Raw genomic sequence first — 24,673 nt, forward strand, 5'->3', positions numbered from 1 at the left:
AACGCTACTTGAATATTTATTCATCCTTTATCTCCTCTATCACAGTGTAAGCTCCATAGGGGCAAGGAATTTGACTGTTCAGTTTACCAGTGTATACTAGTGCCTGGAATGACACATGCAAGATACTCAGAAAACACTGCCATTGTAGCTTCTCTTGGTTAATTTGTTTAAGTCTCAAGTTAGAGAAACCCATTAGAGTAATTACACATGAATCCTCAACCCAGGTGACCATTCTTAATCCTTTTTAGGGACGATTCTCCTGGCTCAACAAGAGCCACCAGTAAGCAACTGAGCAACCCCCTATTGACATAGGGGCTGTCTGGTATTAAGCAAGCTTGCATCCCGTGGAAGGAGACAGGGAGAGGGAATGCAAGGAGCACCTGTTATGTGCAGACGGGTTCACTTGCAGCATCTTAATCCTTATAACAACCTTATAAAGTAGGTACGAATACATGCCCATTTTACAGATGGCAAACTGAGGCTTGCAGAAGCGGCACAAGGTTACACAAGCAGTGAGTAATGAGACAGCACTGGAATGTAGTGTGACTCCAAGGCCACAGCTACTTCTCTCTCTAGCAGCCAGACACGCCCTCTGAAGCACCACAAACAAAGACATTCAACAGGTCAAGGCCGACAGCCATCCGTACTTCTCTCGTTGTTGCTAAACGCCCCACGCAGGGAGCCGCCCAGCCTCACTTCTCCATCCTGCAGGTCTTCCAGGAGAAGGTCCTTTACAGGGATTGGCTGCCGGTACAACTGGTAGCAGAGCTGTTCATTGTGGGTGACAGCTCGAGTGATCACAAGCACTTCTTGGAACAGGAAAACGTGCAGTTTCTAGAAGAAAAGAATCCACAGGATTTCCCTAAGCAACAGTCTATTGAGTGGATTAGGGGACTTCTGTGGGTAAGAAGAGCCCAGGTACCAGCTTCACATTGTATTATCAACTTTCAGGCTCAGGTCTACCTCCAGAACAGAAGTCGGGCATCTTGGAGGTATTTCCAGATGCATCTAGTGCCTTTCCTGGAGGAGTGCCTCCCTGCGGCCCCCACAGAGAAGGCCTTTCTGCCTACAGACATCTGCGGCCGGGACTGCGGGCGGCAGGGACACCATGCATAGTGCATATTCACAGCCTGTGCAGACACACAGAGCCTCCAGCCTCCGTAAGAAAAAAAAAAAGTGAGAAGGGGGGACAGAATAAAGGGAACAGTGAAGGAAAAAGAAGTGAGTACCTCCACCCGGGGTTTTGGCTTATAGCACCCAATATAACCCTAAGAGATCATAATGAACTATAGTCTATGAAGGATACAAATGGAGGGGCGCCTGGGTGGCTCAGTGGGTTAAAGCCTCTGCCTTCAGCTCAGGTCATGATCTCAGGGTCCTGGGATTGAGCCCCGCTCAGCGGGGGAAGCCCTGCTCAGCGGGGAGCCTGTCCCCCTCCATGCCTGCCTCTCTGCCTACTTGTGATCTCTGTCAAAAAAATAAATAAATAAAATCTTTTTTTTTTTTTAAAGGATACGGATGGTATTTCAAAGCCTGATATTAATCTTTGTTTCCCAAACTCATAAAAACACTTGTTCCTTAAGCCACAGAACTGAGTATCAGCTCCATCCAGGCACTCCAACTCTGAACATTGCCCATTCCCGAGGGAACCAGAGTGTGCTGTCAGAGCCACAAAGAAAGATGATCAAAGAACTGGTCCTTCTCGGTTATGTTCCTTGGAACCTCAGTTCTCTGAAGAGGTTGTGCTTAAAAGGCTGATGACTGATGTGTGTGTTGTGGGTGAAAAGAAATCTCCAAAATAAAGGCTTGTCTCAAACCACATCATGAAAGCAATTTCGCTGGGTGGAGCCCGGGTAAATTGGCCCCATTCCCTTCCTAGTGCTAGACTCTTCTCACAGTTTGGAAATGCGGATGGACAGAAATGAAAAGTTCTACAACTTTTGCAGCTGGTTCTGGTTTTCTGGTGGAGATATTTGGGAATGTGAACCCAGGGGTCTCAACCCAGTGGAAACTCACATCAGAATCTTGATTTGGGGCAGGGGAAGCACATTCAGTATTATCAGACAATTTTACATTCGGGAGAAAAGAAACTGGTGGACCCCCCGCCCCGACACCCACTCTGACATACACAGATAGACACAGACACATGTATAGAAATAACATGTGTATAGACACATCTATAGAAATTAAAGCTCAAGCAAATGTTGGATGGTGGAAATAAAACTGATAATTTTCTACTGCATGGGAGGAGATTGAGGAGTGAGAGTTTATCAAAAGTGCATTTAAACAGAGTAAAGCAAAAAATAACCAAGTTAAGGGCTTTTTTTTTTTTTTTTTTGGAGGGGGGATATAGAAAGAATGTTAAGCCTTTTTTGGGGGATGGGTAGGGGAGGAATTGGATATTGTTGTATATATTAAACATTAGGTTTTTAAAATATTGTTTCTACTGTAATCAACCCTCTAGCCAAGGTAGGTAATTTGAACTCAGATTGTCTAGGAAACCTTTTAAAAACATCCCTTATTTATGAATGTTAACCGAGAATTTCCCTTCTTAGTCTCAGCTCCTTTTAGCCATCAAACTAATGAGCTTTTCTTCTGACACAGGACTGTTCATAAAGACTTCCATCATTCTACTGAGAAAAACAATAAAACATACCTCCTATCCCAACTGCTATCTTTGTTTTTCAAAAATCTGTCTGCTGAAAAATGAACTACAGTTCATCTCTAATGCCTGAGGCACATCTAACTAGGGAGTCTCAGTCCTTGACTGAGGGACAGAAAGAGAACAGGCCTCATCCCATCCAGTGATGTATCTTCCCAACCATTTCCCACAGGGCTTCTGAGAAAGAATGTTCAAGAAGCCAGAGTATCAGACATTAGATGCCAGAGTATCAGACGTTAGAAGTCCACTAGAGTTTTCTGAAAATCAGCAAGAAGCAGAATGCTGCTTTCTAGCAACCAATAATTCTGTAGTCAAACAGAAACACTTCTTCAAGCAGTGGTCATGACCAGTCTCAGTATCTCTGCTGGACCACCGGCTAGTTGGATCCCCAGCAGCTCTCATAATGGGCACTACGACAGACACTCAGTGATTTCAAATAACATTTCCAAGCCTGCTCACAAATGCCACTCCAAAGTCCAGGTCAAAAGGTTGTCCCTTAAATCATCAAAGCTTTATCAAGAACTATTCTAGTTTTGGCGTTCATTCTAAGAGTTGACTAGATACTGAAGACAAAATGTGATCAAAGAAGAGATTCTCTTTTTCAATGGCTTTCCCAACATTGAATTTAAATATTTGTTATATATAATAAAATCTATATATTATATAAATATACATTTCTATGTATAATATGTTTAAATTATAAAATATCATAGACATATTAGTATTAATTTCTACTGGCTACACATAAAAAGAACCTGGTGAATTAAATGAATTTTGAGCTCTCATGAAATTTCAAATCCATCCTTTCTTTTTACAAACATTTACTCATTCATTCACTCACTCATTGACCTAACATTACTGAGTGCTTAGTACATGCCAGGTCCCCATAATAGGTGCTGGGGATTAATAAGACCTGGTCTCTATCCTAAAAGATCATACATAATGGAAGATATTGACAGACATATGGTGGATAATTACAGCCCACTGTAGTAAGTGTCCCAGGGAGATCCATCCAAGTTGCTATGATAGAAGAGGAGGAACAAGTTCAAAATATACTTAGGAATAAAAGCCAGGAAGTTGGGCAGAGTTAGTTATACAGCTAGTTTTAAAACAAAAACTGGTTTTAAAATGGCAGTCTGTGGATGGGTACCAATCCATTAAAAAAAAAGCAAAGAATTTCTCATAAAGCTAAGAGTTTCAACTTAAGAGCTGTTTTTCTGAGATTATATACTTTTAGCATCTTGTTAAAATCATCCCTTGTTTTCTGATATCAAAGCCGGAGGAGATGTTGTTAATTGTTTTGTATTTGTTATTGAAGGTCATGCTCAAACAAAACATAATTGGCAACCCTCTGTTGGTCCCGAAATTCTTCCTGAATATATACTGGTTGTGAAATTATAAAATATATATAATATATATTTTGTGTAATATATATAAATATATATTATAAGCTAGAAACATGTTATTTATATATAAATTATAATAGATAAATACACACACACACACAATGTATATAATTATATATATCCATATACATATGGGATCCTAAGATACAAAAGACACTGGAAAGCAATTTTTGTCTGAAGAATGTGACCTTGGGTAGGGAAGGCAGAGTAACAGGAGGCTGGGCATTAAATGGATTAAGCGCGGGGGGAGGCAGAGGACCAGACCCCGGAAGGAGAGTAGCCACTCACCACCCCTCGATTATTCTTCAGTTCTCCATGACAACACAGCACTCTTGAGTTGTCGATTAGAGAGTCTTTCTGGCCTTCTTCCAAGTAAAGAAGCCGCTCTTTATAATAGCGGCACTCAGATTCCCCAGTCTTGGTGTTGATTTCTGCCACGATTCCCTGAATGATGTTTATCTATGGAAACAAAGAAGAAAGGATGGGGAAAGTAAGCAAACCATCTACACCAATAAGTCCCAGGGGCTCAGCCGAGGAGGTCACCCAGACAGACCCGCATCTAACTCTCAGATTCCGTTATCTAACCTGCTGCTTTGGGAAAAGGCAAAAATAAACACGTGCTTTGAATATATTGTGTCCATCTATCCATCTATACATGCACACACAAATACACACACACACATATATGTGCATACACATGCAGGTATTTGTATTATATAAAAAACTGATGTTGATGCATGATTTTATCCAAGAGGAAGAGATAGAAGGTATAGCTTCTGATGTGCAGGACTCCTAACTACTGAGTTCTATGTTGCACATTTCTTCAAACATGCTTACAATGTGGAAGATACAGGCAAATAAAAACCATAGCCAAGGAGAGAACACAAAGCAGAATGCAGTAGTCCCCAGAAGGGATCATCTTTGTGGGTTTGAACTCAGTTTCAAGGTTTCTCTATAGGTACTCACTCTAACCTACAAACAAGATGTGCAAATTGGGTGTAAAGAAATGGTTTGGGTAGCTTTTTAGTGATAAAACATAAATGATTTTAAAAAGACGGAGAACTAGAAATGGAAAGAAAAGACACTAGCTGTAATGATGGGAACTATTTATCTACATACATACACTCACACCCATGCCTGTAGCACATGTGGAAACAGTAGGGGTGGAGGGATTTCAGACCAAGGGTGGATATAGCGTTGTTACTGCAAAATGAAACAAAACAATGCAATAAGAGCACAACACTCAGACACAATCAGTGGGCGTTTATTCTGATGTTTTATTCTATCACATAGATGATATGTCTAAATGATGTAACATACTAAAAAACAAAGGAACAAGAAATTAGTTGAGTAAAAACTCAAGGACACCAACCAAAGGTAAAATGATGACCTCATCAGCAGGGTCCCCTGTCCTCCAAGAGTGAAAAGACCAGCTTTTCCTTTCTTCCCATCTTTCTTGTGGTAGCATTATTCTTGTTTTTTAAAGATTTTATTTATTTGATAGAGAGAGATCACAAGTAGGCAGAGAGCCAAGCAGAGAGAGAGAAAGAAAGGAGGAAGCAGGCTCCCTGCCGAGCAGAGAGCCGATGTGGGACTCGATCCCCAGGACCCTGAGATCATGACCTGAGCCGAAGGCAGAGGCTTAACACTGAGCCACCCAGGCGCCCCGTGGTAGCATTATTTTTTTAGTTTTTATTTAAATTCCAGTAGGTGAACATAGAGTGTAAGAGTTTCAGGTGTACAAATGATTCAATACTTCCATACAACTCTCAGGGCTCATCACAACAGGTGCCCTCCTTAATCCCCATCCCCTAGTTCACTCCTCCCCCCTGGTAACCATCAGTTTGTTCTTATAGTATAGAGTCTATTTCTCGGTCTGCCTATCTCTCTCTCATCTTCCCTCTTTTCCCCCCCTTTTCTTGTTTGTTTTGTTTCTTAGATTTCACATACGAACGAGATCATATGGTATTTATCTTTCTCTGACTGGTTTACCTAGCATAATACTCTCTAGCTCCATCCATGTCCTTGTGAATGGCAAAATTTCATTCTTTATGGCTGAGTAATATTCCATTACACACACACGTTCTTCATCCATTCATCAGTCGAAGGAGATTTGGGCTGTTTCCATAATTTGGCTATTGTAGATATTGCTCCTGTAAACACTGGGATGCATGTATCCTTTCGAATTAGCATTTTTGTATTCTTTTGGTAAACACCTAGTAGCATAATTGTTGCATCATAGGGTAGTTCTATTTTTAATTTTTTGAGGAACCTCCATATTGTTTTCCACAGTGGCTGCACCAGTTTGCATTCCCACCACCAGTGCAAGAGGGTTCCTCTTTTTCCGCATCCTCGCCAACACCTACTGTTTCTTGTGTTGTTGATTTTAGGCATTCTGACAGGAGTAGGATGGAATCTCATTGTTGTTTTGATTTGTATTTCCCTGATGATCAGTGATGCTGAGCATCTTTTCATGTGTCTGCTGGCCATCTGTATGTCCTCTTTGGAAAAATGTCTATTCATGTCTTCTGCCCATTTTTAAACTGGATTATTCATTTTCTGGACATTGAATTTTATAAGTTCTTCATTTATTTTTGATAATAACCCTTTTTCAGATATGCAATTTGCAACTATCTTCTCCCATTCTGTAGGTTGCCTTTCAGTTTTGTTGATTGCTTCCCTAACTGTACAGAAGCTCTTTATTTTGATGAAGTCCCAATAATTATTTTTTGCTTCTGCTTCCCTGGCCTCAGAAGATATACCTAGAAAGAAGCTGCTACAGCCATTGTCAAAGAGGTGACTGCCTGTGTTCTCCTCAAGGATTTTGATGATTTCCTATCTCACATTTAGGTCTTTCATCCATTTTCAATTTATTTTTGTGTATTGTGTAAGAAAGTGATCCAGTTTTATTCTTTGGTATGTTGCTGTCCAGTTTCCCCAACACCATTTGTTGAAGAGACTGTCTTTTTTCCACTGGACATTCTGTCCTGCTTTGTTGAAGGTTTATTGACTACAGAGTTGTGGGTTCATTTCTGTAGTCTTGATCCCTACAGCTTCGTAGTATAACATGAAGTCCGGACTGTGATGCCTCCGGCTTTGCTTTTCTTTTTCAAGTTTGCTTTGGCTACTTGGGGGTATTCTGTGGTTGCATACAAGTTTTGGGATTATTTGTTCTAGCTCTGTGGAAAATGCTGTTGGTATTTTGATAGGGATTGCATTAAATGTATAGACTGCTTTGGAAGTATGGACATTTTAATAATATTTATTCTTCCAATCCATTTCTTTGTGTCATCTTCAATTGTTTTCTTTAGTGTTTCATAATTTTCAGAATATGGGTCTTTTGCCTCTTTGGTTTAGATTTCTTCCTAGGTATCTCATTGTTTTTGGTGCAATTATAAATGGAATTGATGGGTTAATTTCTCTTTCTGCTGCTTCATTGTTGGTGTATAGAAATGCAACCAATTTCTATAAATTGATTGTGTATCCTAAGAATTTACTGAATTCACTTATCAGTTCTAGCAATTTTTGGTGGAGTCTTTTGGGTTTTCTATGTAGAGTATTATGTCATCTGTAAATAGTGAAAGTTTGAATTCTTCCTTGTTGATCTAAAAGCCTTTTTTTTCTTTTTGTTGTCTGACTGCTATGGCTAGGACTTCCAGTACTCTGTTAATTAACAACGGACATCCCTGTCTTGTTCCTGACAGTAGAGGAAACACTCTGTTTCTCCCCACTGGGAAAAACATTCACTGTGTGTTTTTCATATATGGCCTTTATGATTTTGAGGAATGCTCCCTCTAAACCTACTTTGTTGAGGGTTTTATCATGAATGGATATTGTACTTTGTTAAATGCTTTCTCTGTATCTATTGAAATGATCATATGGTTTTTATCCTTTTTATTAATGTGGTGCATCACCTTAATTGATTTGTGAATACGGAACCACCCTTGCAGCTCGGGACTCGTGGTGGTATTGGCAGGAAAGAACTTAACAGATGAGTAAGGGTAATAAGGCTTCTTCTTGGTTACATTTACTTAACGGAAAAACAAACCAATCTCTGAAAAGCAAAGTTTTAAAAGGCGGCTTTACTCAGTGAGAACTTACCAGATCTTGTAATGTGTTAAACTGGCAATGAGTTCTAAGATTAAGTGATTATTTTTTACATTCTAGTGAAATGATACCTTCTGCCCAAAGCCAACTGGATAAAAACTTCTACCCAGTTAGAACTCTGGCATTTCCATGTAAGTCTGACAGAAGATCTTACAGCTCTGAGCTAAAGTCTGGTGACTGCTCCCTATGAACAGATGCATAATCTATATACTTTTGTAGCTATCATGAGTTTCAAAACTCATTTATTCTTTTCTCAATTTCCCAAATTTGGGCTGTAGCACTACTTGGATAATAAATACATCTTTTTAAAAAACACAGGCTTTTTGTCCCATAAAATAATCTTTTTGGCCTTTAATGTCAAAGGGCATTAAATGTAAGTCCTATGAAATTAATCCAAGTTTTACTAACATAAAACAAATAATAAATAAAACACTTTGATATACAAACTTTCTCTTCGTTTTTTTCCCCCCTCTTGGTTTTTAGACAAGCCTAATTATTTGCTACTTTCAAAAAAACCAAAAAAAAAAAAAAAAAAGAAAAAGAAAAATAAACTTCACAAAACATATTAATGCTAGGACTCATCCTTCAAGTTAATTCAATCAATGCTTATTGAGCATCTGTTCAGTGTCAAACTAGATGATGTCACTGAAAGGAATGAGACAGGTCCCTGCCCTCAAGAAGCTTTAAAATATATGGGAAGTGTCTGACAAATTCTTTTATGTCTACCTTAATCTTTTACCTTACTACATTTTTAATGTATAGTGGAATCTATACTTTTTCCTTGCTTTTAGAGGTCTTAGCATTAATTGCTGTGTCTCTTCTTAGAGTTTACTCAGTTTACCTGGAATTAACTGGGTCTTGAGACAATTTTCTGAGTTTCCTGCAAGTATCCAGGAGACCAGAAAAATGATGTACTAGAGGCATAAATATGTGTTCCCTTCCTAATTTAGCTCAGGGACCAAACAGCTGGCATATCACATGAAGATTAATAAACTCAAACCCCACAGTGGTTCTTTAGGCAGCAATGACTACTGTCTGATGCTACTTCTTTCTTTAGTGTTTGAAAAAATAGAGAGACTGAACAATAGAAACAATCAGCGTTATTCCACATTCTTTGTGGACATTGTAATAGCACTTCTGGGTCTGCTTTCATTTATTAAAAATATTGTTTTGTTGTTACATCTACCTCTACATTATAAGCATCTACTCTTTGTACTTTTTTTTTTTTTTTTTAAGATTTGTGTATTTGAGATAGAGTGTGTGTGTGTGGGGAAGGGCAAGGGAGAGAATCTCGAGCAGATTCCCCGCTGAGCACAGAGCCCGACCAGGGCTTGATCCCAAGACCCATGAGATTGTGGTCTGAGCCAAAACCAAGACTCAGATGTTCTATTGACTGAACCACCCAGGTGCCCCCCGCATTGGTTCTTGAGAGGACTTTATTGTGCAGAATCGCAGGGAGGAATAAAGGTGTATGTAGCAGACTGGCAGTAGCAAACAGTCATGGTGGTTGTGCATTTAAGTTCAATTTCAATTTATTGTTTCATCAGGGTTCAAACTGAAGGGAAAGGACCAGTAAAGCAAGACGATGACAAATATCTGATAACAGAGCAGGGGGTAAGCCCACACATGCCATAATCATCATCCTCAAAGTGGAATCTGGAAGCTCTGTCTGGTTCCTTGTGCGGTAATGTCGTCTATCCGTGGGCTTGTGACACAAACCGAGAATAGCAGCCAGCATGGCAGGAACAGCAGGACTGTTCTTCTCATTGATTCCAGTGATTTTTTTTTTTTTTTTTTAAGGAGTTAGGGAACAGTGGCAAGCAGAGGGAAGAGATAGTCTGCCAGATCACTTGTTGGCTGAAACAATCCTTAGAATTTAAAATGTTAAACAACCAGACCTCTGGAATATCTAAATATCTGAATTTCTATTTAAAAATGTTTTCTTTTAGGGAAATTTCTATCAACTCTCCAAAACACTGTTAAGAAATTCTAATAAAGATGTGGTAGTTAATGCACTGCAGTAAAAGCAAGACCTTTTTTTTTAGATCTAATTATAGGACTGGACACTTGGTGTAGAAGCAATTTACTTAGGTTCTCTGATTTTTTTCCCTTTTCATAAGTGGAAAATCTATTCAGGGAACATGTAATTCAAGCTACGTCAGTACTATGGGTTTTATGTTTATCAAGCATTCACAATGTACCCGAGAGTATGGGGCTAAATATTTCTGCCCATCTAGGTTAATGAATGCCCAGAGGATTTTGAAAAGAAGGGGGAAAAAAACCCCAACATTGTTGTGCCTCTATTGTGTAAATGGGCACTTAGAAGACCTGCTTTGCAGACATTTTCAAACGCAGGTCTGCCACACTTCACACACAAATCTGCCTGAATGAGCAGGTACAGATTCAGCTTTCAAAAGTGACGTCACATCTTACGCACTAGGGAAACCTGTACATCCTTTCACATCGCAACCAACCACCTTCTTATCTGTTTTTAAATCCAAACTTCAGCTTACTGGGTGATTTTAGAAACAGAGCATTATTCTTTCATGCTGCATATTAAAAAGAGAAATCTTAACAGTAAAACAAAACTCAGAGTAGCCTCACGTGCTTCAAAAAAGTAATTATTTAGACTAGTTCGAGCTCCCTGTTGTTTTCATTCCTGCAGACCACACACTTGCTGGGATGAAAATATGGAGAAGAAGCAACATTCTCGCATGCTTCCCGGTAGTTAAAAACAGAGCCGATGAAGTGGGATGGGCCTCATCCATGGTGCCTGTGTCCCCTATCTGTGCTGGACTGGGGACCTGGTCTGTGTGTGTTTGCATTCAATCAAGAGCATCTCTCCTTCATCTTCTCTATCCCTACAAGGCGGCACCTGGCCCAGCACTGCACTCGTGAGGCCTTTCCACTAAGTCTGGGGGTGGACAGCTTTCTGCAATTCCACAGGCAAGAGGGGCTCAGAGAAGCAGCCAGGCTTTTAGCTCCATGGTGTAGGATCATAAAGAAGTGGAACAGGCCCAGGATTTGCAGTCCACGCTTACAGATTTGACATCAGCCTCATCACGTGCTGGCTCTGGACCCAGGCAAGTTATTGAAGCCCTCCAAGCCTCATTTGGAATACGGTCCTAACAAGGAGAGCTATCTCACAAGTTGTTATAAGGATTAAATGAGATACATAACCTATAAAGTGATTACATAAAGCTGATTTCCTAGGTACTCAAGAAATGTCAGCAAATGTTAGAATTATCATTGTTGTGATTACTACTAATTATTATTAAGCCCCTCTCTAGGAGGAGACAGGTAGTCTGCTCACAGGTTTCACGGATTCTGATTCTCAAGTCACCTGTGCATATCCTCTTTCTATTCCAGATGCAGTCAGGGAACAAGCCCCTTGAACTGGTCTCTAAGTCTCCATCCCCACGACTTCTCCCTCAGCGGTTTCCATGACTGCATGTCTGGACCACTACAGGAACCTCTCAACTTGCCTCCCTGGCCCTCGTCCTTTCCTTCCTCAGTCCCCTGTCCTACAAACAAGGAGAGTAATGTGTCCTGGGTTTCACAGCTTATCAGCAATGGAGCTGGGATTTGAACCCTGTATCCCAGTTACTTAGAAAACAACAAACAAAAGAACAAAGCACAACAAAGGAAAAACATCTCAAATTGATATTTAAAACCCTCTCTATAGGGGCACCTGCATGGCTCAGTCAATTGAGGGTCTGCCTTTGGCTCAGGTCATAATCCTAAGTCCCAGGATGGAACCCTGTATCAGGCTTCCTGCTCAGCAGGGAGTCTGCTTCTCCCTCTGCCTGTCACCCCGCTTTGTGCTCTCTCCCTCTCGCGCATGCATGTTCACCTTCTCTCTTGAATTAAAAAAAAAAAAACAAAAAACCCTCTATAACCACATGTGAACCCCCATCCTCTGCCTTCTCTCCTGCTGCTTCCTCAGAATATCCTCAACCCTGGGCAGACTGACCCAGGGTATTCCGCAGGCATTTCCTGTCCTGTCATTCCTCCATAGCTTTGTTCAGGCCACTGGCTCCTCCTGGCCTGCCATCGCCTCTGCTCTGTCCCACAGAGTACCCCAATTAGAACCAAGCTCTCTGGACAGAACACTCCCTATTCACAACATTCACAATATTCTCATGAGACAGATCCATTTCTCCTGGTCTTCTATTGCTGTTGGAAAGAATCTCTCTTCATACTTAATGAACATTTTCTGGTGAGCAGGAGGTTTGACTAGGTCGGTCCCTCACTGCAGTCAGTGGCTGAGGAGAGCTGGTTCTGAAATGGGTGTCGACGTCACAAATGGGCTCCCAGGCGCTAAGGTAAGAGGCAACTCCCATTTGCTCGCTAAACAAAGATACTCAATTCAAAATCCCCAGAGATCTTAACCCTCACAGCCACTGTGAACAAACAGATTATAGTTTATTATGAATTGTAATTACAGATTACAGAGTCAGCTACACAGAATCAAGAACTTTGAGAAATCAAAGCGACCTTAGGGTGTATTTCACATAAACACTGCATTTTATAGGTTGGGGGAGTGAGGCAGAGAGAGAAGGAGTGAACTGCAAAATTAAAACACGACTGATGGCAGCACCAAGCATGGAAGCCAAGACCCCTGGGTACTCTGTGCCCAGAGACCCTTCATTCACCACGCACCCAACTTCCTAGACACAAGGGAGAAAACAAGGTAAAGACAGAAAGAAACAGGTGAACTTACAGCTTCTTCCAGGTGCTGCTGATCTGGATTATCATTTGGTGTGTGCCTCAAGATTTCTCGAAGAAGAAGGGGGTATTTCACTAGACGGCTCCTTGGAATATCGAGAAAATTCCAGAGATCCAGCTTGCGGCTAAAGGGGGATTCTAAGCATCGCTGTAGGAAATCCTGGACTCGGTGGTCTTGTTTTTTGTGGTCCAGCAGAGCTTTCGCGGCCACTTGATTGCTGCAATAGCTGTCGTAGGAGCTGAGACAAGGCAGCTAAGAAAGGAACATCAAAACACGGTTGGAGTGTGGAGCTAACTGTGCTCTGAAGCTACACGCGAGTATCACTTGTGTAGCCTGAAAAAAACCCTGCTGGTCTCCAGGCCTGGCCAATGTTCCTTTATCTGCATGGCTGGACGAGACAGACAAGGGCAATCTTCCAAAATCACAGGCAATGAACAGTTTTTAGGTTTGGGCTTACTTGTGTGAAGTTACTTTCTTAGCTGTAGATTTACATTTTTTTTTAAGATTTTATTTTTTTATTTGACAGACAGAGATCAAAAGTAGGCAGAGAGGAAGGCAGAGAGAGAGGAAGGGAAGCAGGCTCCCCGCTGAGCAGAGAGCCTAACTCGGGGCTCGATCCCAAAACCCTGAGATCATGACCTGAGCCGAAGGCAGGTGCTTAACCGACTGAGCCACCCAGGCGCCCCTACATTTACTTTCTTGATTTTTAAGACCCCATCATAATTTGTTTGCATTTCTGCCAGTCTAAGTTGGAACAAAAGAACCAGAAAAACCACACACGCATACAGCTCAAAATTTTCCTGCACTTCCAAAGGTGTCTGGTGAGGGGAAAGCTTCCTATCTTTAAAAACAAACAAACAGGACTTCTTTTAAAATTATTCACAGGAAACTCATCTGGAGGACTTAGGGGTATAAAAAAGCAAGGAGTCGGACTTCGTGCCCCAGCCATTTGCGTGGCCTGGTGCGAGCATCTCTATGTTGTTAGCTGAAGGTGACCTGATTTCAAGGCGGGCCAACCGTAAAGAATGCCAAGAAGTGAGAGCAAAAGTATAATTAGTAAAAAAATAGATGCAGGAAGCATTTAGAAAAATCTTTTAAGCTGGATTCCTGTCTATACCTCATGGTTAACATCACAACACCGTGCAAAGAACATTTAAGCCTAAAGACTTTGGAACGCTTCAACTCCACTATCTTCCTTCCAGCAAAATACTAATTTCCCTGACATGTCCCATTAGTCACTTTGTGCAAACAAAGAGTTGACGTCCCCAGTAGGAAGGCGGTCATCTCTCTTTTCCACTCCTTCCTAAGTTCTGCATCCTCAATACGTTGCATTGGGCCTGCCATCCACAGACATTCAAAGTTTATATTCCAAATGAACAAATAAATGGATGTTTAAGGTGTCCAGATTAGGTAACATTTGATGGCCTGGGAACATGGCTTAGAAATAAATTGTGGCAGCATCCGAACAATGCATCAAAGTGTAAACATTTCTGGTGCTCCTTTTCTACCTCTTATTGAAATTATTTTCTCAGCAACTGAAACCAAAAAAAAAAAAAGGCGGGGGGCACCTGGGTGGCTCAGTGGGTTAAAGCCTCTGCCTTTGGCTCAGGTCGTGATCCCAGGGTCCTGGGATCGAGCCCCGAGCCGGGCTCTCTGCTCAGTGGGGAGCCCGCTTCCTCCTCTCTCTCTGCCTGCTTCTCTGCCTACTTGTGATCTCTCTCTCTGTCAAATAAATAAATAAAATCTTAAAAAAAAAAAAGATACCAAGGAAGTAATGTTTAAATTCACTGTCAAGTTTAACGTTCTTTGGAAATGTCTACCTTCCTTATGTGTCATTAAAAAAAACGCTTTTATTTGTGTTAAAAAGAGCTGCAGAAATTCTTTCCTCAACCTTACATTTGAAAGTAATGATAATTGCCACACACACACACACACACACACACACACACACCCTAGATGTGGTATTGTGGCTTGTAATTTAGACTTTCAGAGTTAATTAAAAAGAGCTTCAGGTCCTCTTAATTTCATTTCCACTTCCTCGCTTTTTAAAAAGACCTGGAAATGCCCAATGTTTTCATTATGGAGAAACAAATCAGCAGTAACTATCAGATGCAAACCGGTGAGGAACTCTGACCACACTGCCACCCACTGTCCAATGGGCCATCACTCTCTGATCCTGCCGCCCCCACTGCCATGGCAACCCGATCCAGCTCTGGTCCTGTTCACACCTGACAGGGTGCTCATTTCCTGGGCATGACCTGAAGGCTATCTGGTTCAACCCCACTGGCTAGAAAGGGCCACAAGAGATAACTTGAAAGAAAGAATGTATACTTCTTTGTTCCCAAATACACACATATTCGCTTACATAAAGTGTGAGAGGTGATACCACAGTGGTTTAGCAGGCAGACTCTGGAACCAGGGACAGTCACGCTCAAAGCCTAACCTGGACAGTAACTAGCCAGGTGACCCATCTGAGCCTCAATTTCCCCACTTAAAAATGCATATACTACTTTCCTCCTATCTTTTAATGAGATAAGGCAGACAAAAAATGTAAGAGCTTGGCTTCTGGGTAAGAATCTGTAAGGACAGCTATTAAAGCAAAAGTATAATTAGTAAAAAAATATTTTTTTTGTTATTATTTATCCCTAGGATATTTTTACTGAAGAAATTGTGGTTTAGAGAAGCAAAACTACTTGCTCAGCTAGATACAAAACCGGTCGGCTGAATGTTCTTCCCTCACCCTTCCCCCAAAGCTCTGAACTCCTTGACATCTCTTTAAATAGACCATCAAGAATTTATAAAGGAAACTCTTTCACTTGCTTTAGAAATTCTTTCTATCTCCCTAAGCTTGTGAAAAGCGACAGAACAAATCCATTTTTTTTTTCTGCTTCCATGTACCCGGCCTCTCTCTATAGAATTAAAATTTAATTAGAACCCAAATTAACATGAGAACTTGCTGCCTGGAGAGCTTGTAAATTATTTAAATTTATTAAATTATATAAATTTATTACTGAAAAAACGTTAGCATGAAGAGAAGTCGCTTGGGAAGTTGTTTCTATCCAACAGGGGAAGTGTATGGGATCAGGTCTACCCGCCGGGAGATGCATCCTCAGTGACCAGTAAGGCACCCTGAGGAAACCACCACTCTGCTTCAGCTGAGCCTTCAAAGTACAAGGAATTGATTCATTCTAAGGTCAAAAGGACTGGCCAGGCCTGTCCTGCTTGGGAGGCTCCTTGTTAAAAGGGCTTTTTTCCCCCACCTTTTTTTTCCTGGGAGGGTTTGGGAGGAGGAACAGCGAATAAATCAATTTTTCATGGGTCGAATGGGCTCTGACTTTTCTCATTCAAAGTCCCCTCAGATGTTTATTTTGTTCTGTTAAAAAGACCAGAACTCAAACAGATGTACCCCTTGGTTTACAGTTCCCACTCGCGTGGGCACATCTGCAGTTAAAAGTGGGAAAACATTTAACAGCTCGTCAGGCCTGATAAATAAGGGCCGTTTCTCATGAGATCTGGTCACAATGGGCCAGTTGTTTAATTTTAGGCTGCTTTTCAAGCTTTAAGTCCCCATTTGATGTCTGAAGGGTTCAGATAGCAGTGGAAGTGGTCACATTTCCTCCGGGTATGTACAGAAAAGACCTGCAAAAGCCACCCCCAGATCAAGCCAATTTCCTAATAAAAGTAGCAAACATTTATTTCATAAAAATATTAACGAAAAGGCAAATGCCTCCACTTCTGCGTCTGGTGTGAACTGACAATGCGTATATGATGCCTAAGGAAACCTGTCGTTCTACATCGCTATCTTGTCAACAACAGAGGAGGCATCGTGCTAATTCTGGAGTGTGGCCTCACTGGTCCCCCATGCCCATCAAAGCAGCCCAGAGCCTCAGGAGGTTTAAGAAAACTGAGGCAGAATCTCTCTTCTCATTACACCTTCCCTCTCTCCAGCTGGCAGGCTCTCTTTAGAGAAATTTCTTTGAAGGTTAAAGAAGTTAAAACATCTACCACATCTTATAATAAAATGAAAGTCAAAAATATAAGACGAATGATCTCTCCTGAAATATTAAGTCACATTTTCTAAATTATTCATCTTAGAACATTGCTTGCCTTTTGGATGCCCTTGGGGTATGTCGGCCTCAGTGCTAAAAGTGACTTCTAAATTAAAGCTATCTAAGGCATGAAACACTCAAACTTTCTTGATCGAGGCTATAATCGAAAAGCAGAAGTTAGGATAAGAGAGCAACATCAAAACACAGGAAGGTTAAAATATAACTACAGATGTAACTGGATCAAGAGAACTCACATGGTGATAGTAGGATTTATGACCTTCACAACATTCCGCAAACAGTGGAATGACTCTAATGCTGCCTGTTCTGGCATTTCCTGCCTGTTTTTCTGGAAGACTTTGTGGATCAGAGAGATGAGAGAGCTAATCCTACCTGGAAGAGGTCATCAAAGTAATCTGCCTAACAAATGAATACCACCTGGAGCTGGGGAGGTACACTCAAGGACTTGAAGGAAAGAGAGGTGTATTAATAGGGAATGGTGGGGACTGCAGCAAAATAGGAAATTCATGTCTGGTCTAAAGTACATTAAATGGGGGCGCCTGGGTGGCTCAGTGGGTTAAAGCCTCTGCCTTTGGCTCAGGTCATGATCTCAGGGTCCTGGGATCGAGCCCTGCATCTGGCTCTCTGCTCGGCAGGGAGCCTGCTTCCCTCTCTCTCTCTGCCTGCCTCTCTGTCTACTTGTGATCTCTCTGTCTTTGTCAAATAAATAAATAAAATCTTAAAAAAAAATAAAGTACATTAAATGAATGAACAACCACATTATGTACCCAAGGAAACACAAATTCAGCCCCAAGACCATAAATTTAGAACCCCACATCTAAGGTCCCAGCTGATTTCTTTGTTTAATTAGGAAAGGGAATGGGTTATTTGGGAGGAAGGTCAGCACAATACCAAGCCTTCCTATGAAGTTACTCAGAATCAGATATAAGCTAAACATTAATAGCATTTAGTATTACCTTGTGTATGAAACTACATTTTACCACGAGAGCTTTTTGGAGCCTGAATGAAAGCACCTTTTTTTTTTTTTTTTTTTTTGGTGATATGGATAAGAATATATCTGTGAATATTTACTGGAATAGAAATGATAATAATTATATTATTAGTAATTGGCCTCAATTGAATATAAACTAGTTTTACTTTATTTGATATAAAGCTGGTAATCATTTGTGCCTTTACTTATTGCAAAAAGGCCATGTTATCTTCAAATACTGCAAATTTATGTTAAGAAAAAAAAATTGTTTCCATGCACTGCAGAGATAAAGCCTAAATATGATAAATTTTGCTAGGAATTTGCCGTTTCTGACATAAAGCCAACATTTGCCAATACAAAAAGTCTAGCTAAAATGAAGCTCTATCTACGTTATTGAAATTTATTCTCAATCAAGACTGAAGAACTTTTCTTACCCAGCCCACGAGGATGGGACCAACATGTTCGGTGGAACCATCAGGCTTCCGAGCATCTCGAAGTTGACTAAGAAGCTCTGGTTAAAAAAAAAAAAAAAAAAAGACATACAAAAAAAACAAAAAACAAAAACAGAATGCTTATTTTGTTAGGCATTCAAATATGAACAAGACTGGAAGTAGATTCTGGGTTAATCACATTATTACATAATCATGACTTGTTGTAGGACAACTCAATTAAGGCTACAAGTCATGACTCATTCTGGGAACAAAATTATACCTTCGTGTAGAGGAATGAGAGAGTCCAGTGTTCCAAAGATTTGATTCAACTCTTGTTCTGTCATTATGGAGAGTTTCAGCATGGGGTCATGATAGGCCTGTACAAGAAGGGCAAGAGACAGAAGCAAACATTTAAAATCCGTAGAAGCAAGTGGTTAATGTAAATGGCATTGGTGTCTGTGAGGCCCCACATTATAACAAAATATTTGGCTCTCTCCAGCAACTTCTTCCAGAACGCTGCAGAGACAGCAGATGGGTGTGGCCAGACCAGATGAGAATCCAGGATTGCCTTGAGCTGTTTGTGGTTTTTGATAAACCAAAGCAGATTTTTTAAAAAGCTTTTTTATTCTAGTATATCATATACCTAGGCAAGGGCACAAATCCTAAGTACAGAGCTGATCTGAGTTGTATAATGTTTTAAAATTTAACGTTTTAAAATTTAACGTATTGGAGATCTTGTAGCTTGAAAAACTCCAAATTTATACAGCATTTGTTACTAGTAGGTTCTTTTTCAATGAGTCCATATTTAAACTAAGTAAAGGAAGAAAGGAAAAAGAAAAGTGATTGCATCCTTTATGACTGTTCCAAAGCCAAAAGACCAAAATCTGTCAATTTTATCTTCTCTTATTAACGGTAATTTTTTAAAAAGATTTTATTTATTTGACAGAGACAGACAGTGAGTGAGAGAACACAAGCAGGGGGAGTGAGAGAGTGAGAGGCAGGCTTCCGCTGAGCAGGGGGTTCAATGTGGGACTCAATCCCAGCGCCCTGGGATCATGACCAGAGCCGAAGGCAGACACTTAACGACTGAGGCACCCAGGCGCGCCTATTAATGATACTTGTACAAGAACACACAATTATACCCAGCTGTAATAGAGTACAAAGACTCAGATGGCACAGTCCCTGCCTCCATGTAGATTTATAAAGCTAATCGGGAGATAAGAAAAACTCGTGGATAATTAGATATATACGTTTTTAAAATCTCAAGACTAAAAACACAAGGGATGTCACATAGCAGCAAAAACTGATCCAATTACAACTGCTTAGAGGTGAGAGAATTAAAGTTGTAGCGGTCCAGGGAGATTTAAGAAGAGCTGTCTGGCTGGCATGCCTGGGATGGAGAAGGAGGCATAAGTACTGGTGCAGAAAGAACTGAGATCTGAGCTAGTTCCTGGAGGACAGCTGGATATGGATGGTTGAAGGAAAGGAAGGGTTTCCAAGAAGGTAGAACCACTGTAAGCAAAAGGATGGCAGTAAAACATCCTTACAGTGCTCAGCTTTGGGGAATCTTCATACAGGAAGGAGGAGCTGAACAAATGCACAGCAAGATGTCTTACAGAGTTAAATGTCTTTTTGTCAGCTCCATCTTCCTCCTCCTCCAGCCCTGTCTAAAAACTCAGTTTCTTGGCTGTGTCCAAGCAAAGTGCGGATGGCTATCTCCTGGGACTGCTACAGACAGGACTTTATATCAGCAGGAATCTGGACTAAGGACACTTGAAAGAAGGGACTAAGGATTCTTTCCAACCTTGTATTTCTTTTTTTTTTTTTTTAAGATTTTATTTATTTATTTGACAGAAAGAGAGTAAGAGAGAGAACATAAGCAGGGGGAGTGGGAGAGAAGGAAGTAGGCTTCCCTCTGAGCAGGGAACCCAACGCAGGATTCGATCCCAGGACCCTGGGATCATGACCTGAGCCGAAGGCAGATGCTTACTTACTGAGCCACTCAGGTGTCCCAAACCTTGTGATTCTTTAAAGGGGGCTGCAAATATGAGACAAAGAGGTCTGGATTTCAGACTTTGGGGGGTGGGGGGTGGGGTCACTGGGACGGAAAGATTTTGAGGAAAAAGTTTCTTGTCCAGATAGCACAGGTTACAAAGCATGGGTTTCTTCTCCCTTCCGGCACACAGTGTGATTAAAACACAAGTTCTATATAAAAGACCGCATGTCACATGATAGTACGCTGTCACCTCGCTTGACAACTTTCTCTACTTAGGAGATTCAAGTGACTTTATTTCTAAGACACCGTTCCAGTTTCAGATGTCTGCACGCTCTCTCCTGTGGGTTAGGAGGCTCCGCAGGAGAGACAATGAAATATAGGGAAAGCCAGGCCGCTCTCTATGAACACTTCCTGACTAAACTCAAGTATCCTTTGAGGTGCATTAGAGACATGCACAGGAGAAACCCTACAGCTACCAGGTCTAGAGAACCTTCTTGTTTTTTTTGTTTTGTTTTGCTTTGTTTTTTGAGAACCTTCTTGTTTTGAGCCATTTCCCCACCACTTGGTTTGTGCAGCTTCTTCTCAATTGTTGATGACCTGACTCAGTCGTAAAAAGAATGCTCATAAGGCATAATCTCAGAATTGTGAAATTACTCATGAGGAAAAAAAAAGAAAAAAGAAGGTGGCCCAAATGACCACTGGTTTCAAATTCACCTTTTTTGCCAATTTCAAGTCCTCTATCAAGTCTTCTTCTCCTTGGGAAAGCTCAAAGATTGCCTGCAAGCAAAGACAGAACACGTTCACTGAACACTCCATTTATGAGCCCAAATTCAAACAGTGCTGGTTCTGTTGCTCAAAGTCCCAGATCTACTCATTTCTTAAGCATTTTTAAAGGATTCTTTAAAAAGTTAAATTAACCTGCAGCAAATGCGTCTAAGTAGCTAAAACCTATAAAGGAAGAATTTTGCAAAACTTCTGTATAATGTACTCACCCATTTATGGGAGAAAGGGGTTCCACATATGTTTCCAACCCAGTAAGTCATCCGTCATGTTACAGAACTTGGGTGCAGCCAAACAAGAGGGAAGTATTTTAGGCAAAATAATGACAGTGGGAGTTTGGGTCTCTCATGTGTGCAGCAACCATCACAAATAATTTCAGGTCTGTTATCAGTGATGGTCATGGCAGTATTGTGAATTGGGCCATCACAATTTGTCTTTGTTCTACTCAACAGAAGGTGAATCTTAGCAGAAAGCTTTATTCTTATCAGCCACTTGTCTTGAGGCTGGAATTGCAGGAAGAATCCAATATTTTATCACTCTAAATGTCTGGTGAAGTTAATTCATTCTAAATTACTTCTCAGCCCTACATGGTACAATAAATAAAATTATAGGCGCCAGCTGTGTGTAAGAGTGTGTAAATGGACCGTTTCTAATTTGGCTCTATTAAACCATCATAATTTAAGAGCTATGATGTGCAGAATACTCTTTCACTCTTTCATCTGGGAGTCTAAACTGTTGGCAAACATTGTTAAAGGCCTCTATGTTTAGTCCTTTAATAGGAGTGATGGTTTGGGGACTCCTACATTTCTTTCAGACTAAAGGGAAGAAGTGAGCAGGCCGGAGAGCACCTTCCATCTCGGGGGTGGATGGAGTATAAGACAAGGAGTTTGCTCTCAGGTAATGCAGATGGAGGCAGAACACCGTGCTGGAGGCCAGTGCATGGTAAGTCCTCCCCAGGCCCAGTAAAGCCTCCACATCATGCCCACCTGGTGTTCTATTTTGTTGAACCAATCATTCATTCATTCATTCATTTTTTTTTTTTATTTGACACAGAGAGAGACATCGAGAGAGGGAACATAAGCATGAGGAGTGGGAGAGGGAGAAGCAGACTCCCCACTGAGCAGGGAGCCCGATGCCGGTCTCAGTCCCAGGACCCTGGGATCATGACCCGAGCTGAAGGCAGACACCCCATGACTAAACCACCTACGTGCCCCGTTGAACCTTTTATTATGAAATAATTACATACTCACGGAGAAGTTGTAAACATAGAACAGCAAGGTCCTCTGCCCCTTCTACTCACCTTCCAGAACTATAGAATGTTATCAAACCAGGAAATGGATTGGCTCAATACACTGACTAGACTTTACTTAGACCTTCCTCAGATTTCCTTGTACATCTGTTTTACTAGAGTTTATTTGAATAGGTCTAATGGTCCAACTGACCAAATGTGGTCCCCAGGAAAGGAAAACCATAGAACCCCCATACTGGGAAACATCACCGTCAGATGTCTATTGTGGGGCAGCACAGTGTCACCATGAAGACCATGGGCTCTGGAGTAGGGCAGGGCCTGGGTTCAAATAGCAGCTCTGTAACTTTCTAGATGGGTGAACTTGTATTCACTGTAGCTTAATAATCTCCCAATCTGCAGAACCAGTTCCTCCCTCTTTCCTTCCCTCCCACTGCCAGATCACACTAGTTATATGCATACAGTTAACACTTGGAAAAACACAAGAAAGCACAAAGTGGAAAATTTTAATGTACCCATAATACCATCTTGTTAACTATTGTTAGGGTTTCACCATATTTCTTCACAGATTTTTTTTCAGTATACGTATTATTTTAAAATGCTTTATTATTTCTTTTAAATAGGTAATGCATTAACACAGATCAAAATTTATAGTGCAAAAAGGGGCACATGGTGACAATTTTCTTTCTTACCTCTAACCAGCCACCCAGTTCCTTCCCAGGAGGCAACAATATTATTGCAAATCCTTCTAGAAATACATTTTGATTCTATAAGCAAATATGTGCACCTACACACATATATTCGTTTTTCTTTGTTCTTTCACATAGATGGTAAAAGGACATAATATACCCTATTTTGTGCCTTGCCTCACACACTTAAGCCATACATGCCTATCAGCCCCTCTTGCTATTGCTACATTGTATTCCATGTGTATCTAATACATATTCATTATTCAGCCAGTTCCTGGCAATAGAAGTTCAGGCTCTTTCCAGCACTATTACAAGCATTAGTGTGATGAATAAGCTTACATATATATCTTTTCTTCTGTGTTAAGTGTGTCTGGCAGACAGATTCCTAGAAAGGAATTGCTTAGCCCAAACCTAGAAACTTGTCAAGTATTCCTTTTGCCAATGTCAGGTTTTCCACAAAAATAGATGTTCCAAGGGTTTCACCAGATAATGCACTAGATGTGCTTTGGCACAGCCTGGCATTTGACAAGTTTCTATAGAGGGTAATATGACCGTAGTCATTTAGAGCTACTGATACAGAAAACTGACAAGTCATGAAATGAGCTGCATTCCCTAGATATGTTCTCCACAATACTGAATCAAAGTTTCATAAACTATTTTAAAATATTCTAGAAGTTGCTATTAAAATATAACTCAAGTGATTATTTTTGTGAGCTCCGAGAAGCTAAATAGACACTTCCTGATTCATTTTCTTTGTAAATTCAGATGTTCACATTAGTTTCTTTTTAAAGCAGGGGCCACCCACCCAGCTGGATGCTGGGTTCTCAGTTCCTTACAAGGCACGACAGCCCTGTTTGTCCTCCTACAAATGCAACGAAGAACTGACTGGGAGCTTGTGGTATAGACGCAGTTTGGCTCTCGCCTGTAGCACACTTCGTTCCAAACACAGGGCCAACTCCTGGGTCCTGAGCCTACCTCCTGACGTTTGATTTCCTTGGACGGAAGCATCTGATTGACGCACACATCAAAGGTCTCACTCCACAGCTTGCTGTCTCTCCGCTTTGTGCTTGAGGAGGCGGCATTTCTGGACCAGGGTCGGGGGGCGAGGATGTCAGGACGGCTCTCGCTGCGGAAGCTGATAGAACGCTAAACAATGAGAAAAACAAACCATCACGGGGGCTGTGGCAGGACTTGGGTGGATCGTTACAGCAGCTTCCTGTCACTGACAGAACATAAATCAGATACTCACAAGAAAGAGAGGACAATGCCACAAGGCCTTTTGGGAAGTGGGGTATTTGCTTGCACCTACGTGCTAAGGGAAATTGGGCAAAGGGGCTGCGTTCCCACATGTCCTGGGAGTATCCGTTCTGTAAGACCTGGACACAGCACAGAAACAGCCACAAAGGCAGCTCTCAGAGAAGCCACAGGATCCACTTGTTTCCAGTGGACACTCCCCTTCTTCAGAAGAGCAAGGGTTAACAGCAGGGGATGTCCTTTACATCTGGCCTGTCCTCCCACTCTCCTCCTTCACGGAGGAACAGAAGCCTGCTGTCCTTGGGTATCCCACTTGGTGCACAGTTTGGGTGGGAT

At 41.2% G+C, this 24,673-nt stretch overlaps 1 protein-coding gene across 8 annotated transcripts in view; it reads right to left on the minus strand.

Moving 5' to 3' along the window:
- The window catches only part of ARHGEF3 (Rho guanine nucleotide exchange factor 3), a 318,215-nt gene that overhangs the window by 1,799 nt on the left and 291,743 nt on the right, over nt 1-24,673 (minus strand). For all 8 annotated transcript variants that reach the window (XM_032868351.1, XM_032868353.1, XM_032868352.1 and 5 more), the window contains 7 exons: nt 24,059-24,229; nt 21,083-21,145; nt 18,653-18,749; nt 18,376-18,452; nt 12,899-13,156; nt 4,357-4,527; nt 648-834 (listed from right to left, as the gene is read on the minus strand). In XM_032868351.1, the coding sequence (XP_032724242.1) occupies nt 648-834; nt 4,357-4,527; nt 12,899-13,156; nt 18,376-18,452; nt 18,653-18,749; nt 21,083-21,145; nt 24,059-24,229 (1,024 nt within the window). The remainder of the gene's footprint in view (nt 1-647; nt 835-4,356; nt 4,528-12,898; nt 13,157-18,375; nt 18,453-18,652; nt 18,750-21,082; nt 21,146-24,058; nt 24,230-24,673) is intronic.

This window comes from Lontra canadensis, unplaced genomic scaffold, assembly GCF_010015895.1.
Source record: "Lontra canadensis isolate GAN:19392208 unplaced genomic scaffold, GSC_riverotter_1.0 scaffold35, whole genome shotgun sequence".
In the NCBI taxonomy this organism is placed as follows: Eukaryota; Metazoa; Chordata; class Mammalia; order Carnivora; family Mustelidae; genus Lontra; species Lontra canadensis.